At 38.1% G+C, this 21,737-nt stretch overlaps 1 protein-coding gene across 4 annotated transcripts in view; it reads left to right on the top strand.

The window, feature by feature from the left end:
• The window catches only part of LOC126082357 (zinc finger protein 782-like), a 53,597-nt gene extending 34,302 nt beyond the window's left edge, over window positions 1-19,295 (top strand). For 2 of the 4 annotated variants that reach the window (XM_049894867.1, XM_049894869.1), the window contains exons 3-6: window positions 8,985-9,111; window positions 10,553-10,651; window positions 10,888-10,983; window positions 13,069-19,295. In XM_049894867.1, the coding sequence (XP_049750824.1) occupies window positions 8,985-9,111; window positions 10,553-10,651; window positions 10,888-10,983; window positions 13,069-15,194 (2,448 nt within the window). In that variant the 3' untranslated portion in view covers window positions 15,195-19,295. Of the gene's footprint in view, window positions 1-8,984; window positions 9,112-10,552; window positions 10,652-10,887; window positions 10,984-13,068 lie in introns of those variants that run through there. The other 2 variants (XM_049894871.1, XM_049894868.1) reach the window with 2 other exon arrangements.
• The last annotated feature ends 2,442 nt before the right edge of the window (window positions 19,296-21,737 follow it).

The following is a 21,737-nucleotide window of genomic DNA, read 5'->3' as shown; positions in this document are numbered from 1 at the left end:
GTAGTTTTCTTGAGGATTCCTTAGGGTGTTCTGTGTATAAGATCATGTCACCTGCAAATAGAGATACTTTTACTTCTTCCTTGCCAATCTGGATGCCCTTTATTTCTTTGTCTAGCCTAATTGCTCTAGCTAGGACCTCCAGCACCATGTTGAATAAGAGCAGTGGTAAAGGGCATCCTTGTCTGGTTCCCATTCCCAAGGGAAATACGTTGAGGCTCTCTCCATTTAAGATGGTGTTGGCTGTTGGCTTTGTATAAATGCCCTTCATTATGTTGAGGAATGTTCCTTCTATACGGGTTTTGCTGAGAGTTTTTATCATGAATTGGTGTTGAACTTTCTCAAATGCCTTTTCTGCATCAATTGATAAGCTCATGTGATTTTTGTCTTTTGTTTTATTATATGGTGGATTACATTGTTTTTCTAATATTGAACCAACCTTGCATACCTAGTATAAATCCCACTTGGTCATGGTGAATTATTTTTTTGATATGTTGTTGAATTCTGTTAGCTAGAATTTTGTTGAGGATTTTTGCATCTAACTTCGTGAGGGCTATAGTTCTGTATTTCTTTTTTTGTGGTATCAGGGATATGCTGGCTTCATAGAATCAGTTAGGACGTATTCCATCCTTTTCTATGCTTTGAAATACCTTTAATAGTAGTGGTGTTGACTCTTCTCTAAAAGTTTGGTAGAGCTCTGCAGTGAAGCTGTCCGAGCCAGGGCTTTTTTTTTGTTGGGAGTTTTTCGATTACCTTTTCAATCTTTTTTTGTTATGGGTCTATTTAGTTGTTCTACTTCTGTTTGTGTTAGTTTAGGTAGGTAGTGTGTTTCTAGGAATTCATCCATTTCTTCTAGGTTTTCAAATTTGTTAGAGTACAATTTTTCGTAATCTTATATGATTCTTTTAATTTCAGTTGGGTCTGTTGTGATATGGGCCATCTCTTTTCTTATTCGGGTTATTTGTTTCCTGTATTTGTTTAGTCAGTCTGGCCAATGGTTTATCAATTTTGTTGATTTTTTCAAAGAGCCAGCTTTTGGCTTTGTTAATTCTTTCAGTAGTTTTTCTGTTCTCTAATTCATTTAATTATGCCCTAATTTTTATTATTTGTTTTATTCTGGTGCCTGATGTTGCTCTCTTTCTATTTATTCAAGTTGTAGGGACAGTTCTCTCATTTTGGCCCTTTGTTCTTTATGTATGTGTGCATTTGTTGATATAAATTGACCTCTGAGTACTGCTTTTGCTGTGTCCCAGAGGTTTGATGGGAAGTGTTGTCAGTGTTGTTGCATTCTATGAATTTCTGTTTTCCCTCCTTAATGCCTTCCGTAACCCAGTCTTTTTTGAGCAGGGTATTTTTCAGTTTCCAGGTATTTGATTTCTTTTCCCTGATTTTTCTGTTCTTGATTTCTCCTTTTATGGCCTTATGGTCTGAGAAGATGCTTTGCAATATTTCGATGTTTTGGATTCTGCAAAGGTTTGTTTTATGACCTGAAATGTGATCTATTCTAGAGAATGTTCCGTGTGCACTAGGAAAAAAAAAAGTATACTTTGCATCCGTTGAGTGGAGTGTTCTGTATAAGTCTATGAGGTCAAGTTGGTTGATTGTAGCAATTAAATCTTCCGTATCTCTACTGAGCTTCTTACTGGATGTCCTATCCTTCACTGAAAGTGGTGTGTTGAAGTCTCCTACTATAATTGTGGAGGTGTCTATCTCACTTTTCAGTTCTGTTAAAGTTTGTTTTGTGTATCTTGCAGCCCTTTCATTGGGTGCATAAATATTTCATATGGTTATATCTTAATGGTAAATTGTCCCTTTAATCATTATGTAGTGTCCTTCTTTATCCTTTGTGGTGGATTTAACTTTAAAGTCTATTTTGTCAGAAATTAAGATTGCCACTCCTGCTCTTTTTTGATTGTTGTTTGCTTGATATATTTTTTTCCATCCTTTGAGTTTTAGTTTATTTCTGTCTCTAAGTGAAGTATTATAATGACATGTGCAAAGAGCTGGAGATTGAAATCCAAAAGGGAAGAACATGCTCGGCATTTTTCAAGCTGAAAGAAATTGAAGAAAAAATTCAAGCCTCGAGTTGCAATAGTGAAGGATTCCATGGGGAAAATATTAAACGATGCAGGAAGCATCAAAAGAAGATGGAAGGAATACACAGAGTCATTATACCAAAAAGAATTAGTCAATATTCAACCATTTCAAGAGGTGGTATATGATCAGGAACCGATAGTACTGAAGGAAGAAGTCCAAGCTGCTCTGAAGGCATTGGCGAAAAACAAGGCTCCAGGACTTGACGGAATATCAGTTGAGATGTTTCAACAAACAGATGCAGCACTGGAGGTGCTCACTGGTCTATGCCAAAAAATATGGAAGACAGCTTCCTGGCCAACTGACTGGAAGAGATCCATATTTATGCCTATTCCCAAGAAAGGTGATCCAAATGAATGTGGAAATTATAGAACAATATCATTAATATCACATGGAAGCAAAATTTTGCTGAAGATCATTCAAAAATGGCTGCAGCAATATATCGACAGGGAACTGCCAGAAATTCAGGCCAATTTCGGGAGAGGACGTGCTAATGTCAGATGGATCCTGGCTGAAAGCAGAAAATACCAGAAGGATGTTTAAAGAAGGATGTTTACCTGTGTTTTATTGACTATGCAAAGGCATTTGACCGTGTGGATCATAACAAACTATGGACAACACTGCGAAGAATGGGAATTCCAGAACACTTAATTATGCTCATGAGGAACCTTTACATAGATCAAGAGGCAGTTTTTCGGACAGAACAAAGGGATACTGATTGGTTCAAAGTCAGGAAAGGTGTGAGTCAGGGTTGTATTCTTTCACCATACCTGTTTAATCTGCAGAAACCCTGGTGGCATAGTGGTTAAGTGCTACAGCTGTACCCAAAGGGTCAGCCGTTCATATCCTCCAGGTGCTCCTTGGAAACTCTATGGGGCAGTTCTGCTCTGTCCTGTATAGTCGCTATGAGTCGGAATCGACTCGACAGCACTGGGCTTGGTTTTGATTTGGTTTAATCTGTATGCTGAACAAATAATCCAAGAAGCTGGAGTATGTGAAGAAGAACGGGGCATCAGGGTTGGAGGAAGACTATTAACAACCTGCGTTATGCAGATGACACAACCTTGCTTGTTGAAAGTGAAGAAGACTTGAAGCATTTACTAATGAAGATCAAAGACCATAGCTTTCAGTATGGATTATACCTCAACATAAAGAAAACAAAAATCCTCACACCTGGACCAATGAGCAACATCATGATAAATGGAGAAAAGGTTGAGGTTGTCAAGGATTTCATTTTAGTTGGATCCACAATCAACAGCCATGGAAGCAGCAGTCAAGAAATCAAAAGACGTGTTGCATTGGGCAGGTCTGCTGCACAGGACCTCTTCAAAGTGTTGAAGAGCAAAGATGTCACCCTGAAGACTAAGGTGCGCCTGATCCAAGCCATGGTATTTTCAGTCACATCATATGCATGTGAAACCTGGACAATGAATAAGGAAGATCGAAGAAGAGTTGACGCCTTTGAATTGTGGTATTGGTGAAGAATATTGAATGAGCCATGGACTGCCAAAAGAATGAACAAATCTGTCTTGGAAGAAGTGTGGCCAGAATGCTCCTTAGAGGCACGGATGGCAAAACTGTGTCTTACATACTTTGGACATGTTAGCAGGAGGGGTCAGTCCCTGGAGGAGGACATCATACTTGGCAGAGTACAGGGTCAGTGGAAAAGAGGAAGACCCTCCATGAGGTGGATTGACACAGTGGCTGCAACAATGAGCTCAAGCATAACAACGATTGTAAGGATGGCTCAGGACTGGGCAGTGTTTCATTCTGTTGTGCATAGGGTCGCTGTGTAGGAACCAACTTGACGGCACCTAAGAACAACTACAACCTAAGTCTAATCTAAGGTGTGTCTGTTGTTGGCAGCACATAGACGAATTGTGTTGTTTTTATCCAAGCTGCAACTCTCTGTCTCTTTATTGGTGCATTTAGTCCATTTACATTCAGCATAATTATAGATGAGTTTAGCGCTGTCATTTTGATGCCTTTTTTTATGTGTTGTTGACAATTTCATTTTTCCACTTAATTTTTTGTGCGGAGAAGTTTTTCTATATAAATAGTTCCTCATTTTCATAGTAGTTGAATTTGTTTTTGCTGAGTCGTTATGTTTATCTTGGTTTTTATTCTGAAGTATGGAATTGTTAGACCTCTTTGTGGTGTCTTAATATTTACCCCTATTTTTCTATGTAAAAACCTAACTTGTGTTGTCCTATATTGCCTTAGTTTCCTCTCCATATGGAAGATCTGTGCCTGCTGTATTTAGTCCCTCTTTTTTGATTATTGTAATCTTTTACGTAATGACTTCAATGATTCCGTTTTCAGCATTTTTTTTAATTAATCTTATTTTGTTTTTGTGATTTCCCTATTTGAGTTGATATCAGGATATTCTGTTCTGCGACCTTGTGTTGTGTTGGCATCTGATATTATTGATTTTCTGACCAAAGAATTTCCTTTAGTAATTCTTGTAGCCTTGGTTTGGTGTTTGCAAATTCTAAGCTTGTGTTTATCTGTAAATGTCTTAATTTCACGTTCATATTTGAGAGAGAGTTTTGCCGGATATATGATTCTTGGCTGGCAGTTTTCCTCCTTCAGTGTTCTATATATGTCATCCCATTGTCTTCTTGCCTGACTGGTTTCTGCTGAGTAGTCTGAACTTATTCTTATTGATTCTCCTTTGTAGGTGACTTTTCGTTTATCCCTGGCTGCTTTTTGAATTTTCTCCTTATGTTTGTTTGGTTATGGCAAGTTTGATGATAATATGCCTTGGTGATTTTCTTTGGGATCTATCTTGTATGGGGTTCGATGAGCATCTTGGATAGATATCCTTTCATCTTTCACAATGCCAGGGAAGTTTTCTGCCAACAGATCTTCAACTATTCCCTCTGTATTTTCTTTTATCCCTCCCTGTTCTGTAACTCCAGTCACACGCAAGTTACTCTTCTTGATAGAGTCCCACGTGATTCTTAGGGTTTCTTCATTTTTTTTAATTCTTTTATCTGACTTTTCTTCAACTATAAAAAAAAAATTTTTTTTTATATTGGTGTCAATTGCCTTATCCTCCAACTCCCCCACTCTGTATTCCAGTTCCTTGATTCTGCTCCTCTGACTTCCTATTGTGTTGCCTAACTCTGTAATTTTATTGTTAATCTTTTGGATTTCTGAATGCTGTCTCTCTGTGGATTCTTGCATCTTATTAATTTTTTCACTATGGTCTTGAATAATCTTTTTGATTTCTTCAACTGCTTTATCAGTGTGTTTCTTTGCTTTTTCTGTAGAGTGCCTGCCTTATTTCATTTCTGAGGTCATCCCTGATGTCTTGAAGCATTCTGTATATTAGTTTTTTATATTCTACACCTGGCAATTCCAGGAATGTATCTTCATTTGGGAAAGATTTTGATTCTTTGATTTGGTGGTTTGTAGAAGGAATCATGGTCTGCTTCTTTATGTGATTTGATATCGACTGCTGTCTCCAAGCCATCTATCAGATATTGTAATGATTTATTTTATATTTGCTCACTGAGTCTTATCTTCTTGTTTTTTTCATTATACCCAGATGGGCTACTAGATTGTGCTACCTTGATTGTTGTACCCTTTGAATCGCTTATGTCCTGTTACCAGCTGGTTTGAGCTGTTACCAGATACATGAGCCTATGAGTCCATTCACTATTCTTGAATAGAATCAGCTTAGGTGTCCTGATTTTGGGTCACCAAGTGTGTGGTGTAGACTGTCACTTATTAACTTAGAGGAGTAGTGGCAATGGTTGTATGTACTAGATTCTAGTAACGGCAGGGGGTCACACTCCGAGGAGGGCAGGATGCTGACAGCCTTCCCCCACGTGTCAGTGAGTTGGGAGTGTGTCTGTTCTTTAGAGTACTGTGGTGGGTGTGCTCTGCAGCTGTACCTTAGGCACCCAATGCTTGTACCTCTAAAGATTGGTAGACGTCACTATCCTCAGACTCCTTTAGCAGGTGGCTAGGTGGTGTGGGTGGAGCTTTAGCCCTCAGTTCCCTGCTGTGGATCACTGAGGGCTCTGTTGAATAGGTAGAGGTATCAGACCTCCAAAACTTGCCTTTCTACTGCTCAGCTAAAACAATTACAGTCAGATCTCTATCAGAATTGCCTTTGCATTATAATAGCCACCTGGTTCCCTGTAGGGATGAAAGCCAAAGACCATGGATCTCTTATTCTTGGCTGGAGCTGGTTCTGTGTTATTATTCCAGCTTAGGGAAGTCAGGGTAGGATTTTTCCCCCTGATTGTTAATTGCTGCTTCTCTCAGGCCAGGAGAATGGGTTAGAAAAAAAAAATCCCCTTCCCCCCACAGAGCACTTCACTTCCTGGCCCAGGGAATTCCAATGTTAATGAAGCCAGCTGGGGCAGGGAGGGGAGGGATCAGATAGATAGGAGAGAGTAGCGCCAGCAAGATAGACAAAGTTACTGATCTTGTTTGGTGAGGACTGTTTTATCTGAGATTCCAGAGGGCCGTGTAGCCTGTGTGCGCTGGCTGGGTCAAGATCACCCCCAGAGGTTAGGGCAGCGTCCCGTGCCTGCACCATCTCAGGAAGCCGTGATCAGCTCCTGCACGTTTAGGCCAAAGCCCAGCGCCAAGGTTTTCTGGCTGGGACGCCGCACGCCAGGCTCTGAAACCAGTCGCTGCTCCCCTGTGGTTTCTCGTTCTTCTATCAGCCATGTCAGCATGCAGCCTGCGTGCACTGGCTGGGTCCCCGCCAAGGTTACTCCAGGGAGCCAGGGCTGCGTCCCATGCTTGCCCCGTCTCAATAAGCTGCGATCAGCCCCACAGCTCTGGCTCCAGGGAACTGCGAGGGCCCAAGGCTGTGGCATGGCATGCTGGCTCTGGAAGTGATCGCTGCCTCAGTTCATGGCCTTTCACTGCGCTGTCACTCAGGTCAACTCCTTAGTTCTATGCTTGATGGTCAGGGTTCGTAGATTGTCACGTATGTAATCGATTCACTTGTTTTTTCAAGTCTTTGTTGCAAGAGGGATCAGCAGAAGCTTCTACCTAGTCAGCCATCTTGGTCCCCATCCCTGTCTTCAGTTTTAATTGAGTGTTTTATAGTCTTCCATTTTCTTTCATCTTTTAGCATTTCAATTCTCCATCATTTTATAATTATTTTTGTGGCTGCCCTAGAATTTGCAGTGTACATTTACATTGAATTCAAGTCCACTTTGAAAGTTACGGCACCATTTGTTAAGAAGTATAAACGTTCTGTATTGAATTGCCTTGGCACCTCTTTTGGAAATCAGTAGATAGTACACACACGTATTTCTAGACTTTATATTGTGTTCCAGCTGAATCTGTTTTCTTTGATAATACTGTATGTTCTTCATTACTGTTGCTTGTGTACAGGTAGTTCTGAAATCAGGTAATGTGAGTCCTCCAAATGTATTCTTTTTTTCGAAAATGTTTTGGATATTCTAGGTCCTTTGCTTTTCTGTATACGTTTTATAATGTATCTGAGCAAAGCTTCCTGGATTTTAATTGTGAGTACTCTGTGTCTGTAGATCAGTTGGGGATGAATTGATATCATATTGAGTTTTCCAATTTGTAAGCACAAATCTCTCTCTTCCTTTGTTTAGGTAATATTATGGGATTATGTCTAAGAAAAGATAATTCTGACTTTATTATTTTTACAAAAATTAGATTGACAGTACACACATTTGCAAATTGTGGTTAAACAGGCGCGTTCATACTGCTGACTCTACCTGCAAGATACATTCAAAAGCTGAGGTGTTTAAAGTAATACCATTGCTAACACCCTTAACACCATGACCATTTGCTGGGATTATGGAAATCATTTCTGAATTGTCACTGCTTCCAGCATTGCTCCACTACAGTCTGTCCTCAAACAGACAACAGTTATTATCTTAAACTAGAGGAATCATTTATGCTGAAATGGTCTCTCTTAATTTTTAACACTCTACTCACTCTGGTTTTTCTTCTCACCATTTAGAAACTTACTCCTTAGCCTATTCTTTTTCCGCCAGCCTCTTAAAATTGGTGCACTCTTGAATTTTGCACGTGGTCATTTTCTTTCCTCAGTGTGTAGATTCTTTCTGAGACAGTGAATATTCTCTTATGACTTTAGTTACCCCCTTAATGGCTAACGGCTCCTAAATTTTTATCTTCATCCTAGACTTCCCTTATGTGCTCACGGATAATTCCACCTATATTTTCCATAGCTAAGATTAAAGCAAGATTGTATACTGATCCTCTGCCCAACTCTATACTTCCAGCCTCAATTAATGACATCAACATCTACCTAACTGCTTATGTGCTTTTTCTGTGTAAATGCCCAATAAATCAGTGATCAAATTTTGTTTCTTTCTCTTCTAAAATTAGTTTCCTATCTTTATCCCTATTGTATTTCCTTAATATAGGTATTCATCTCTTGAATTTGTCTCTTCTTTTTAACTGCTTTTAAAATACTCTATACTTCTTGAACATTGCTTCTGAAATACAAGTTTGATGGTGTGTGATAACCCCAGGGCTTACATCAAGGTCTTTATTGAGACCATGAGAGAGCATTGGTTGTGTGTACCCTAGAAAGTGCTCAGGACAGTCCTGATTGTATTAGGGTATCTGGAAGATTACTGGAAGCCTATTTATAATAACTTTATCTAAAACAAAGATGGTAAGCTTTATCCAGTAATATATTAACTGCTAGTGTATGCATATATTTTATAACGAAATACAAACAAATTAGGACATGAGAATAATGTTTGTACTAATTGTGTGATACTTCCAAGGTCTAAGAAAAACTCATTTATATTTTGTTTTAAATTTTCAACAGTAGATATGATGCGTTTCCAAAAGTGTGTTGCATGTCGCCTGTTTCTGAACTCTTCAGACTGACCAAAAATGTATTTTTACAGGCATCGTTGTCATTCAAAGATGTGACTGTGGAGTTCACCCAAGACGAGTGGAAGTACATGAGCCTTGCTCAGAGGATCCTATACAGAGATGTGATGCTGGAGAACTACAGCCACCTCATCTCAGTGGGTGAGCAGACGTTACCGTGTAACTCTGTAGAATGCAGTTTTCTTTGTTCTTTTGTGCTTCAATGTTGCTTTTTTATCCTGTGTGTCACTTTCTATTCTCTTTTGATTGCTATTGGTTTTCTAGGGCTGTCTTAACAAATGATTATAAACTGGTGGCTAAACAACAGAAATTTATTCTCCCACAATTCTGGAGACTAGAAGACTAAAGTTCAAAATCCTACTGTTGGCAAGGCCATGCTCCCTCTGAGGGTTCTATGGAAGAAACCTGCCTTGTCTCTTCCTAGCTTCTGGTGATTGTCAGCAGTCTTTGGCGTTCCTTGGTTTGTAGGTGCATCACTCCAATTTCTGCCTCTGTTTTCACTTGGCTCTGTGTGTTTTTCTTCTTCTCCAAATCTTTGTCTTCTTATAAAGATGTCATTTATTAGATTTAGGGCCTGCCCTTATGCAGTATGATCTCATCTTCATTACATCTCCTAATTTTCAAATAAGATCACAGTCACAGATCTCGGCTGTTAAGACTTTTTAGGGAACACAATTCTGCCCACTAAATTATTGATCAGCTTTTCTCCTGTTTGAGGGTCATATGTGCCTACTTTGCAGACCAGGTAATTTTTGATTGGATGCCGCATGATGTGAATTTTACTTTGTTCGTTCACAGATGTGTTGAATTCTTTTAAATATTTTTGTACTTTTTAGGGAATGTAGTTACTTGGGCTAGTTTAATCATTTCAGGGTTTACTTTTAAGCTTTATTATCTTGGATTCAGAGCACCTTTTAGTATAGGACTAATTTGGTCCTTCTACTAAGGAAGTACTCATTATATTATTCTACTGCATTATCAGACTGTTAAAGAGATTTTTCTATTCTATTCCCACCTCTTTATGTTCTTTGGTGACTTTTCAGCATACTCTGTTGTTGTTGTGTGCTGAGTCGATTCCGACTCATTGTGACCCTACGTGATAGAGTAGTCCTGCCCTGTATCATTTCCTAGGCTATAATTTTTACGAGAATAGATCACCAGATCTTTTATTCCATGGAACCACTGGTATGTTCAAATTGCTGGTCTTTCTTTTGGTTAGCAGCCGAGCACTTAACCATTGCACCACCAGGGCCCCTTCAGCCTATTCTATTCTGGTGCTTTTTCCACCAACATTTGGTAGTTTCCTTATATTGTTGAAAAAGTTAGTACCCCGTGGAAGATTCACAGAGACCTTACTGCAAATCCCCATGGCTCTCCCTTAGTACAGCTCTTTCTTTTTCAGTATTTTGTCCCACAAATTCTAGTTGCCTTGAACTTCCTAAACTCCCAGCAGTAGCTCCTTAACTTACTGAGACTCTCAGGCTCTCCTTTGGCTTCTTCTTTCTGTGCTTGGCCTGGAAACTCTCCAGGCTATAAGCTGTGGCAGTCATAGGACTCACCTAATTTGTTTCTCTTTTCTTAGGAATCCCTGCTCTGCACTTCCTGTTGTTTAATTTTATATGGTTATCAGTTGGACATGGCAAGGTAAATTGGTCCCTGATACTTCATCATGGCCAAAAGTGTAAGTCCCTTGTAGTCCCTTTTGTAAAACCCAGTACACCTGGACTGTTATTAAAATTTGATGTTAGTTAGGGTTGAGATTCAGGGAATAAGGAGATTTATTCCTTTTGTTACCTTACCCCCAAAAGCATCAAATTATCACATTTAATGTGCAGCAGCTAAGTTATACCTTCCTTCCCATTCATAAGTATAGAAGCCCATCACCTGATCAAATCCTGAATCATTTCTTATTTACAGGGTATTGCTTTACAAAACCAGAAGTGATCTTAAAGCTGGAGCAAGCAAAAGATCCAAGCTTATTAGACGAGGACTTTCTAAACAGGAGCTACCCAGGTGAGATATTTAATACTAACAGAAGGTATTCAGGAGAAATTGAATCTACAGTGATCAGCTAGAAGTGGATGCTTTTAGAGCCCTTTCTGTTTGGAAATTTATAAAGCATAGATCCAATAAAATATGGAAGGTGATCAATATAACTGTGTTGATTTTCTCATCTTCAAAAGCTGGGGTCCGAAATAAATTATTTACAGCTCACAAACCAAGGAATAGAGTTGTATTTAATAGTAAAGTGCTAAAAACTAAATAAAATTGTGAAAGCAACTCAAAATGGGAGTTAAAGGATTGGAAGGGAGAGAGAGAAAACAATTTTCTCATTGGTTACCTGCAGCAGAATTACTGTTGTTGTTAGGTGCCATTGAGTCCATTTTTGACCCATAGCAATTAGATACTCTCTCGATAGATGATTAATGAAATATATGTTTGTAATTAGAAAGCTACCTAATAGAGCAACAGTACAACCCTCCTGATTATTAGAAGAAAAACTTAACAGAACAAAATCAGAACTCTTGTAAGCTCTGCATAACTTAAGATAACATATCTGCCATATCAACTAATGTCTTTGTGTTAGAGTCACCAATAAGAGAAATTGCTATCATATTGTACCAAAGAGATCTACCTAAAAAATTATATGGAAAGTTTAATATATAAAATATGGGTAGTCTCTGTGTTAGGAACTTCTGACTTACATACATCCCATGGTTATGAAGTAACTCCCATAAAAATTTGAGGTACATAAAATGGTTTATAATAACAAATGGGCACTACTTTGCAAGGTGCATTAAAATATTATTATGTATTATGTTGGAGATGTTTTAGTGTATCTGGAAGTGTTTCTTTATAATGTTTTTATGCATAGAAAGGCACACTCTACTATATACTAAGAGAAACATTTGACTAAGTGGTATTAGATACAAACCATATCTAACTTCTGACTTATGTACAAATTTGACTTAAAGACAGAGTTAGAAACAGAACTTGTTGGTAATCCAGGGACTGCCTGTAGTGAATTAATGAACCAATAATCATAGAAATAATGCAGGGATCTTTTATTTATCACTTAAGATTGAATTCAGGCAAAACATTAAATTAGAAAAAAGATATCTTAGTTTCCTAGGGCTACTGTAACAAAATACCACAAGTGGGTTGCTTTAAACAAAAAAATGTATTGCCTCAGAATTCTGTAGACTTGAAGTCTAAATCAGTATGTCGGCCATGTTGAATCCTTCTGAGGGCTCTGAGTGAGGAACTGTTTCATGCCTCTCTCCTAGCCTCTAGTGGCTGCCTGCAGTCCTTGGCATTCCTTTACTGCTTGTAGATGTGTCTTCACCTGCCACCCTCCCCTATGTGTGTGACTCTGTCTCCATGTCTGATCTCTGCTTTTGTAAGACACCATTCAGTATTAGGACCCACCCTACTCCAGTATGACCTCTTTAACTTGACTGGTAATATCTCCAAAGAAAGATCCCGTATCCAAACAAGGGTGACATTCACCAGCACAGAGTTTAGGCTTTTAACATACTCTTTTGGGGGGCACAATTAAATACATTACAGAGGTCATTTGAATAATAATTATAAAATACAGACCATTTTTAAAGGACAGAATAAATTTTTTGATTATTTATGCAACAAATAAATATCATCAAGATCTATCAATCAACAATTGTAAATGATTTAAGGAGAAACAGAAGCGCATTAGATGTAGTAGACCCTAATATGTTTCTCTGGTTTTATACCAAATATAGTGGATAGCAGCTGAGACTCTGGAACAAGGGTTGGCACGTTGTAGCCCTTTGGGCCATATCTGAACTCTTACCTGTAGATTTTTGGAATTCAGCCGTGCTAGTTCTTTTATATATAGTCAGTTGCTGCCTTCATACAACAATAGAGCTGACTAGTGATAGGGACCGTGTAGCCTGCAAAGCCTAAAACGTTTTCTATCCTGACATTACAAAGAATGTTTATCAACCCCTACTTTACAATGATGTCCTTCAACTGAGTATGTTTTTACCCACCAGGAGACTTTAAGCAATGAAAAATATGTTCAGTCTCATATGTTGTTTTTAATTTTCTAATTTTTAGAAGACTGCCAACATGATGACTGGTTAGAGAAGAGCCCGGAAAACCAAGACAAACATCTTTGGCAAGTTTTATTCACCACCAATAAAATATTGACAACTGAACAAGAGAAAATTTCAGGAAAACCATGTACACAGAGCATAGATACATTTACTTCAAGAAAAATGCCCTGTAAGTGTGACATTACAGGGCCTGATTACCAGAGTCTCATACCGTTGGTTCCACATTGTAGGTCTTCAAGAAAGAAAGATTATGAGTTTAATGCATGTGAGAAGTGTCTCACTATTCGAGATAAGGGAACGAATACTGGAGAGAAATCTTTAGCTTATAATCAAGACGTGAAAACCCTTAGTCAGGAGGATGCGTGTGTTCAGCATCAGACAATTCAGACTTTTGGGCAAACTTTTGAATGTAACGAAAATGGAAAAGCCTTCTATGGGAAGGCAACCTTCATTACACCTAGGACAGCTCACATAAAACTAAAATCCTATACTTATAATAAATATGGTATAAACTTACATGAGTCAACCCTTGTCTCTCATAGCATTCACACAGAAGAGAAGAGTACCTGTGAACTTAATGAAAATGAATTTAACAAAAATGGGGTTAATTTCATTAGGATAACTCAACTTCAGAGAAAAGACATAGTAAACAAAATGTCCAGCAAAAACTCAGATCTCAGAGGACATCAGACAGCTCACACAGGGATGAAACCACTTGAATGTGGAAAAAGCTTCAGCCATAACTCAGCCCTTACAGTATGTGAGAAAACTCACATAGCAGAGAAATCCTGTATGTATAACAAATGCAGAGAAACCATTAACTTCCAGTCAGCCTTAAACATACATCAGAGAACTCATACAAGCATAGAGCCCTATGAGTGCAAAGAATGTGAAATATCTTTCTCTAGGAAGTCATACTTCATTTTCCATATGAAAACTCACACAGAGAAGAAACACTGTGAATGTAATGAATGTGGGAAAACTTTCACGAAGAACTCAGAACAAAGTAACCATCAGAGAACTCACCTGGGGGAGAGACCCTTTGAATGCAGTGAACATGGGAAAGCTTTCGAGCTGAAGTCATACCTAAGCAAACATCAGAGCAAGTGCACAGGTAAGAAGCCTTATAAATGTAATGAATGTGGGAAATCTTTCAGCTGGAAGTCACGCTTCAGTGAACACCAGAAAACTCACACAGGGGTTAAACCCTTTGAATGTAATGAATGTAGGAAAGGTTTCAGGTATAAGTCAGACCTAAGAAAACATGAGAGAACTCACACAGGTGAGAGACCTTATGTATGTGATGCATGTGGGAGATCTTTTAGCAGGAGGTCAAACCTCACACTACATCAGAGAATGCACACAGGAGAGAAACCCTTTAAATGTAATGAATGTGGGAAAACTTACAGTGATAAATCAGCCCTAAGGAAACATCAGAGGACTCACACAGGAGAGAAACCCTATAAATGTGGTGAATGTGGGAAAAGTTTCAGCCAGAACTCAATCCTCAGAAGTCATCAGAGAACACACACGGGGGAGAAACCCTATGAGTGTCTTGAATGTGGAAAAGGTTTCAGCCAGAGCTCAATTCTCAGAGGTCATCGGAGAACTCACACAGGGGAAAGACCTTATAAATGTGATGAATGTGGGAAATCTTTCACTTGTAAATCATATATCAGAATTCATCAGACAATTCACACAGGGGAGAAACCCTGTAAATGTGATGAATGTGGAAAAGGTTTCAGGAATAAGTCAGAGCTAACACAACATCAGAGATCTCACACAGGTGAGAGACCCTATGTTTGTAATGAATGTGGGAAATCTTTTCACTGGAAGTCAAACCTTACGGTACATCACAGAACTCACACAGGGGAGAAACCCTTTGAATGTATTGAATGTGGGAAAACTTTTAGCAGGAAATCAAGAGCGATGAGACATCATAGAATTCACACAGGAGAGAAACCTTATGAATGTAATGAATGTGGGAGAGCTTTCAGAGAGAAGTCACATCTTAGAGGTCATCAGAAAACACATACGCGGGAAAAACCATATAAATGTGATAAATGCGGGAAAACTTTAAGCTCTAAGGCAACCCTCAGAGTCCATCAGAGAATGCACACAAAATAGAAACCCTAGGATAGTAATGAAAAATTTCCACTGTCAATCAGACTTCAGATTATAAACTAGACAACACATCCAGGGAAAAACTCTATGAATGTAATGAATGTGGACAAGGTTTAACCCAGAAGTTATACCTCAGAAGTCACCAGAGAACTCCCACATGGGATAGACCCTGTAAATGTGATGAATGTGTGAAAGCTTTCAGCCAGAAGTCACATCTTGGAGATCATCAGAGAACTCACACAGGTTATAAATGTGACAAATACAGGAAACGTGTAGCTGGAAGTCATCCCTCTTACTATATAAGAGAGTACTTACAGGAGAGAAACCCTTTGAGTGTAGTGAATGTGGAAAAACTTTCAGCCAAAGCCAAAGTCAGGAATAAGAAAATATCAAATAACTCATATAGTGAAAAACCCTATGAATATAATGTCTGTGGGAAGTATCTCTTCAAAAAAGCGACTCTCACTGCACATAAGCAGACACACAGGAGAAAAGCCCTATGAATGTAATGAATATGGGACATTTCACAGAAAGTCAGACCTCACTTTTTTACCCACCCAGGCAAGAAAGCTGTTGAAGGTAATATAGGAAAAAGTATGAACTTAGCCCTCAGAAAACTCATATTTCACAGAAGTTCTCTAAAAGCAAGGTAAATGTGCAGACATTCTTCTGGAAATCTCACAGGTCATTGAACATCAGAGGAATGACACAGTAAAGAAAACCTAGAATGTGAAGTGTGATGACTAGTAATTGGAAGCCACCTTTCTCAATACAGCAAAAAATTCTCAGAGGGTACAGATATCATAGTATATCAACACACATACAAAAGCAATCTTAGGCAGATCAGGGATGTGGACCGTCCTTCATACCAGAGGTCAACTTTCAACTTGACTTACACACTGGTAATTTCCATATGTCATATATTGACTAATTTTATACCAATAACCATTTCTTCTCCTCCCTAAGCTCACGCCTGTTGTAAGTTTCCCAACCAGTATTTCTTTCAAGTGGGGTATGTCACTAATTTATGACTCATTTTATAATGTGGGGGTCAGTGATGAGTCCTATAAAAGATACCCCTTCAAATCTTCCATGTTCTGTGTATGTTCCTCATCAAAATGGAATAGAAATTACTCACTTGAAGACCTTGGGACGCGTGAACAGAAGATACAAGGCCACATAATGGAAGAAGCCAGGGTCCAAGAGTGACCGAGGAAATTCCCCCCATGTACAGTGTTGAAGTTTTGGTGATACAGAAATAAGTTATTTTCTACTGAGCTTTTTCAGGTTTGGCTGTACTAGTTATGTAGAGATCCCTCAGTTAATACAGCCTATGAACATGGTTGTGTTTGAAGTCAAGACTCAGTGTATAATGGAAAAACCACACGGGAGAGAGTCCTCACCACATCCTTAAGTGATTTTAAGTCTTAATCCACAGTTCGTTATTAATGATGTATTAATACCAGTGGAGAAGTCCAGCATTTCAGCAGACACAGGGCAGTCTTTACCAAGAAATTTCTCATTAAATATCATGTAATTAAGGATATAAATTGTTCTGGATATGTGGAAGTTTTCAACAAATTTTCAAACTTTATCTCGATTGTTCTGAGGGAAATCTATCAACTTGGAAAATGTGTGTAGAAACCTTTATCTAGAGACTTTTACATCACAGCTCTTTATATGTAATGTCAGAACTTTTAATAACACTACAAAATATTTATAGACATGCCCTGGGTATAGAAAGCTTCTGAAAAACCAGGAATAAAGTGCATTACCAGAGCCAGAGCATTAAATGTGTACGTGAATATTCCCTGGGCTTTGTAGGACTTGTCTGTATGTACGCATGCCATTTAATAGCTATTTGATATGTGATGGAGCCCACGTCATTGTAGAAGGAATTCTGTACTCTGTGCTTAATAACTACCATGATATAAGCCTAGCTTTTCCAGATAGCTCTTGACCAATAAACCATTTCTGAGAAATGTTTGAAAAAAAAAGTGCCATCCCTCATCCCCTTTCTGCTATTGTCTTCGCATTTGTGTATAGGAAAAACCGTTGTTACAGGATGGCCTCTTTGGCAAAAAAGCCAAACGATATTTTCTGTAAACTTTTGTACTGCTTCAGGGTCAGCAATGCATTTAGTGTTACCAATATATAAAATATAAAGGCCACAAACAGTTATTGTAAAAATGACCCTGATTAATTTGAAGAGTAGCTGTGAATAGTGGTGCCCAGTAAGAAAATAGCCTCTATCTTCCATATTCTTTATATGCTTCAGTGAAGTGCCTGCATAGCTTGGTGTCGTGGATTGAATTTGTGTACCCTGAAAACATGTTGAACTCCCAACCCCCGGTACCTCCAAATGTGACCTTGCTTAAAAATAGGGTCTTTGAAAATGTTAATATGAGATCACACTGGAGAGGGTATATCCTAATCAGATATGAGTGGTGTTATAAAAGAGAGAAGAGAGACAGAGACAGAGGAAGGACAGCCATGTGAAGATGAATCTATAAACCGTGGAATGCCAAGGGAAGCCATTCATCACCAGAAGATAGGTGAGAGACATGGAAGAGATTCTTAGAGCTGTCAGAAGGAATCAACATGGCTGACACCCTGTTGCCAGACTCCTAGCCTCCTGGACTGCGACAAATTTCTGAGCTACCCATTTTGTGGTACTCTGTTATGGCCATCCTAGGCAAATAATGCTGTTGCATTGTGTAAATCCTAATCCTCTATAACCCATGCAGTATCTACATTTGTGCTGTCTTATGATAGTGTCACGTAGGGTCCTCTGCTCTTTTCTTGCAGGGGTTGGTGATATATATAACATAGTGGTTGATAACATGTACTTGCAGCTAGACTCCATGTGCTGAAATACCAGATCCCTGTGGGACATTGGATAGGACACTATTTGTGTACCTTAGTGTCCCCATCTGCAAAATTGGGATCATATCACCTACATTGTAAGGTTTTTTGTTTTTTTTATCACCTACATTGTAAGGTTGCTATGGTGATTAAATTTATCTAATGCAAATGGAAGAACATCTGGCACATGGCAGTTGTCATATATGTGTTAGGTACTGTTTTATTATGAACCACCACTACCATCATTAATATTTCTTGAATTTACTTTGAAAAAATGGTGGATAGTTGTGCCTATTAAAAATACATATGCCAAAACATTTGTCAATTCAACAATCTTTATATGTAGAATTCAGTGACAATGATTACATTCATAATGTGCAACCATCTCTACTATCCTTTTCCAAATTATTCCACCACCATTAACAGAAAATCAATTCCTAACCAATGACTGTCCCCCCCCCCCGCCACTTCCTCCCACCATGGTAACCACTAATAAATTTTGGTCTCCAGACATTAGCCTATCGCATTTAAGTGGGCTCATACAATATGTTCTTTTGTGACTGATTTCCTTGGTATAATGTTTTCAAGGTTCATACTACTACCATGTTGTAGTATTTATCAGAATTTCTTTTCTCTATGGCTAAGTAATATTCCATTATATGTATATACAGCATTTTCTTTATTCATTTATCTGTTGATGGACATTTCGGTTGTTTCTACCTGTTGGTTATTGTGAATAGTGCTGCAGTGAACATTGGTGTACAAGTTTCTGTTTGTGTTCCTGCTCTCAATTGTTTTGGGTATATATCTACATTGGAATTGCTGGGTCACATCGTAGTTCTGTGTTTAACTTTTTGAGGAGCTATCAAACTCTTCCACATAGGCATACCATTTTGCATCCCCACTAGCAATGGATGAGGGTTCCAACTTCTCCATATCCTCACCAACACCTATTGTTTTCATTTTGGTGTTTCTTGTTTTCATCATAGCCCTTCTAGTGGGGGTGAAGTGGTATCATTGTGGTTTTGTTTTGCATTTCCTGATTACTAATAATGTTCAGCAACTTTTCATGTCCTTGTTGACCATGAGTATATTCTCTTCAGTGAAATGTTTATTCATGTTCTTTACCCATTTTCTGAATGGGCTGTTCATCGTCTGTTTTCAGTTGCAGGAGTGCTTTATATATTCTAGATTTTAAACACTTGGCAGACACATGGTTGCAAAATTTTTCTGCTGGTCTCTTGGTTATCACTTCACTTTGATGCATCAAAGTTTTTAATTTTGATGAAGTCCAATTTGTTGCTTTTGTCTCTTAATGCTTATGCTTTTGGTGTGACATCTAAGAATTCATTTGTTAAAAACTAGGTTCTGAAGCATTACCCTGAAGCAAAAACTAGGTCCTGAAGCATTATGATTGGATTTAGCATATTTGTTGAACATCAGTTGGCCGTAGGTGTATGGGTTTATTTCTGGCTACTCAGTTCTATTCCATCGGTCTACATGTGTAACATTTTACCAGTACCAGGCTGGTTTTGATTACTGTAGCTTTATAGTATGTTTTGAAATCAGGAGGTATACGTCATCTTAGTTTGTTCTTTTTCAAGATCGTTTTGGATACTGGAGGCACCTTGATGTTTCACATAAATTTGAGGATTGTTTACATTTCTGCGAAGAAGGCTGTTGGAGTTTTAATGTGGATTGCATTGAATCTGTAGATGCCTGTGGGTAGTGTTAGCATCTTAACATTAAGTCTTCCAATTTGTGAATGCAAAATGTCCTTCCATTTATTTGTTTTTAAAACCTCAGTAATGTTTTATGGTTTTTAGTGTACAAGCATTTCACCTTCCTGGTTAAATTTATTGTGTGATATGTATTCTTTTAGATGCTATTATCAATGGAATTGCTTCCTTAATTTACTTTTCAGAATGCTCATTGCTAATGTATAGAATCCTGACTGGTTTTTGTGGGTTGACCTTGTATCCTGTCACTTTGCTGAATTCATTTATGAGCTCTAATAGCTTTCTTGTGGAACCTTGGGAGTTTTCTATATATAGGTTCATGTCATTTGCAAAGAGGAATACTTTTACTTCCTTCCTGCTTTGTTGTTGTTCTTAGTTGCTGTTGCCGTCCCGACATTTGTTGCTATGTTTGAGCCCATTATTGCAGTTGCGGTGTCAGTCCATCTCACTGAGGGTCTCCCTCTTTTTTGTTGACCCTCTGTTTTTCTCTGCTGAGCATGATGTCTTTCTCCATCAGTTGGTCCCTCCTGGTTAAATGTCCAGCGTAAGCGAGACAACAGTCTTGCCGTCCTCGCTTCCTGTTTTGGATGGCTTTCTGTCTTTTTCTTGCTTAATTCATCTAAGTTGGACTTCCAGAATGATGTTAAGTAGCAGTGGTGAGAGCAGGTATTGTTGTCCTATTCCTGTTTTTAAGGGGTAGGATCTCCATATAGTATGGTATTAGCGGTGGGTTTTTTCATAAATACTGTTTAGTATAATGAGAAATTCCCGTTCCATTCATAGCTTGTTGAGTGTTTTAATGGTGAAGGGGCACTGGATTTTGTGAAATGCTTTTTTGTGTTGATTGAGTTGTTCATACGATTCTTTTCCTTTGTTCTTCTAATGTGGTGTATTACATCAATTTATTTTCTAACACTGAATCCCTTGCAGTCCTGGGATAAATCCCACTTGATCATGGGGTTTAATCCTTTTGTTAGCTTTTTAAAATTCAGTTTAATAGCATTTTTTTAAGGGTTTTGCATCTATATTCATAAGGGATATTGGTCTGCTGTTTTCTTGTGGTGTCTCTCTGGCTTTGCTATCAAGGTAATGCTGGCCTTATAGCATGAGTTTGGAAGTGTTCCTTCTATTTTTTTTGAAATGTTTAATCAGTATTGCAGTTGTGAAAAAAAACTTTTTTTTTTTTTTTTTTACTTTTCTATAAATGTTTGATAGAATTTTCCCAATGAAGCCATCTGGTCAAGGAGTTTTCTTTCTTGAGAAGTTTTGAATTACTGATTTAATCACTTCACTTGTTATGGGCGTATTAAGATTTTCTATTTCTTCTTGAGTAAATGTAGGAAGTTTATGTGTTTCTAGCAATTTGTCCGTTTCCTCTAAGTTATCTAATCTATTAATGCTACAGTTTTTCAAAGTATTCTCTTATGATCCTTTTTATTTCTGTAGAGTCAGGTGTAATGTCTCTATTTTCTAATTTTAGATCTTTCACTGCCTTTTTTTTGTCGGTCTCGCTAAACGTTTGTTAATTTTATTGATCTCAAAAAACCAACCTATGGTTTCTTTGATTCTGCATTCTCTCCTTCATTTATCTCTGTTCTTACCTTTGTTATTTCCTTCTTTCTGGTAACTTTGGGCCTGGTTTTCTCTTTTTGTAATTCCTTTAGTTGTAAAATTAGGTTTATTGACATGAGATCTCTCTTGCATTATTTTTATCGTTGCATTTCTTCTTTTTTAATGTAGGCATTTACCATTCTAAATCTCTCACTGAGTGCTGTCTTCACTGCATCTCATAAATTTTGGTATGTTGTGTTTTCATTTTTGTTCAATTCTAAGTATTTTCTAATTTCTCCCTTGATCAGTTGGGTTTTTTAAATAGAATGTTATCTAATTTCCCCATATTTGTATGTTTCCCAGTTTTCCTTCTGTTATTAATTTTTTGTTT

This window comes from Elephas maximus, chromosome 9, assembly GCF_024166365.1.
Source record: "Elephas maximus indicus isolate mEleMax1 chromosome 9, mEleMax1 primary haplotype, whole genome shotgun sequence".
In the NCBI taxonomy this organism is placed as follows: Eukaryota; Metazoa; Chordata; class Mammalia; order Proboscidea; family Elephantidae; genus Elephas; species Elephas maximus.
The sequence above is the reverse complement of the archived record's forward strand: the minus strand, read 5'-3'. Positions and strand labels throughout refer to the sequence as shown.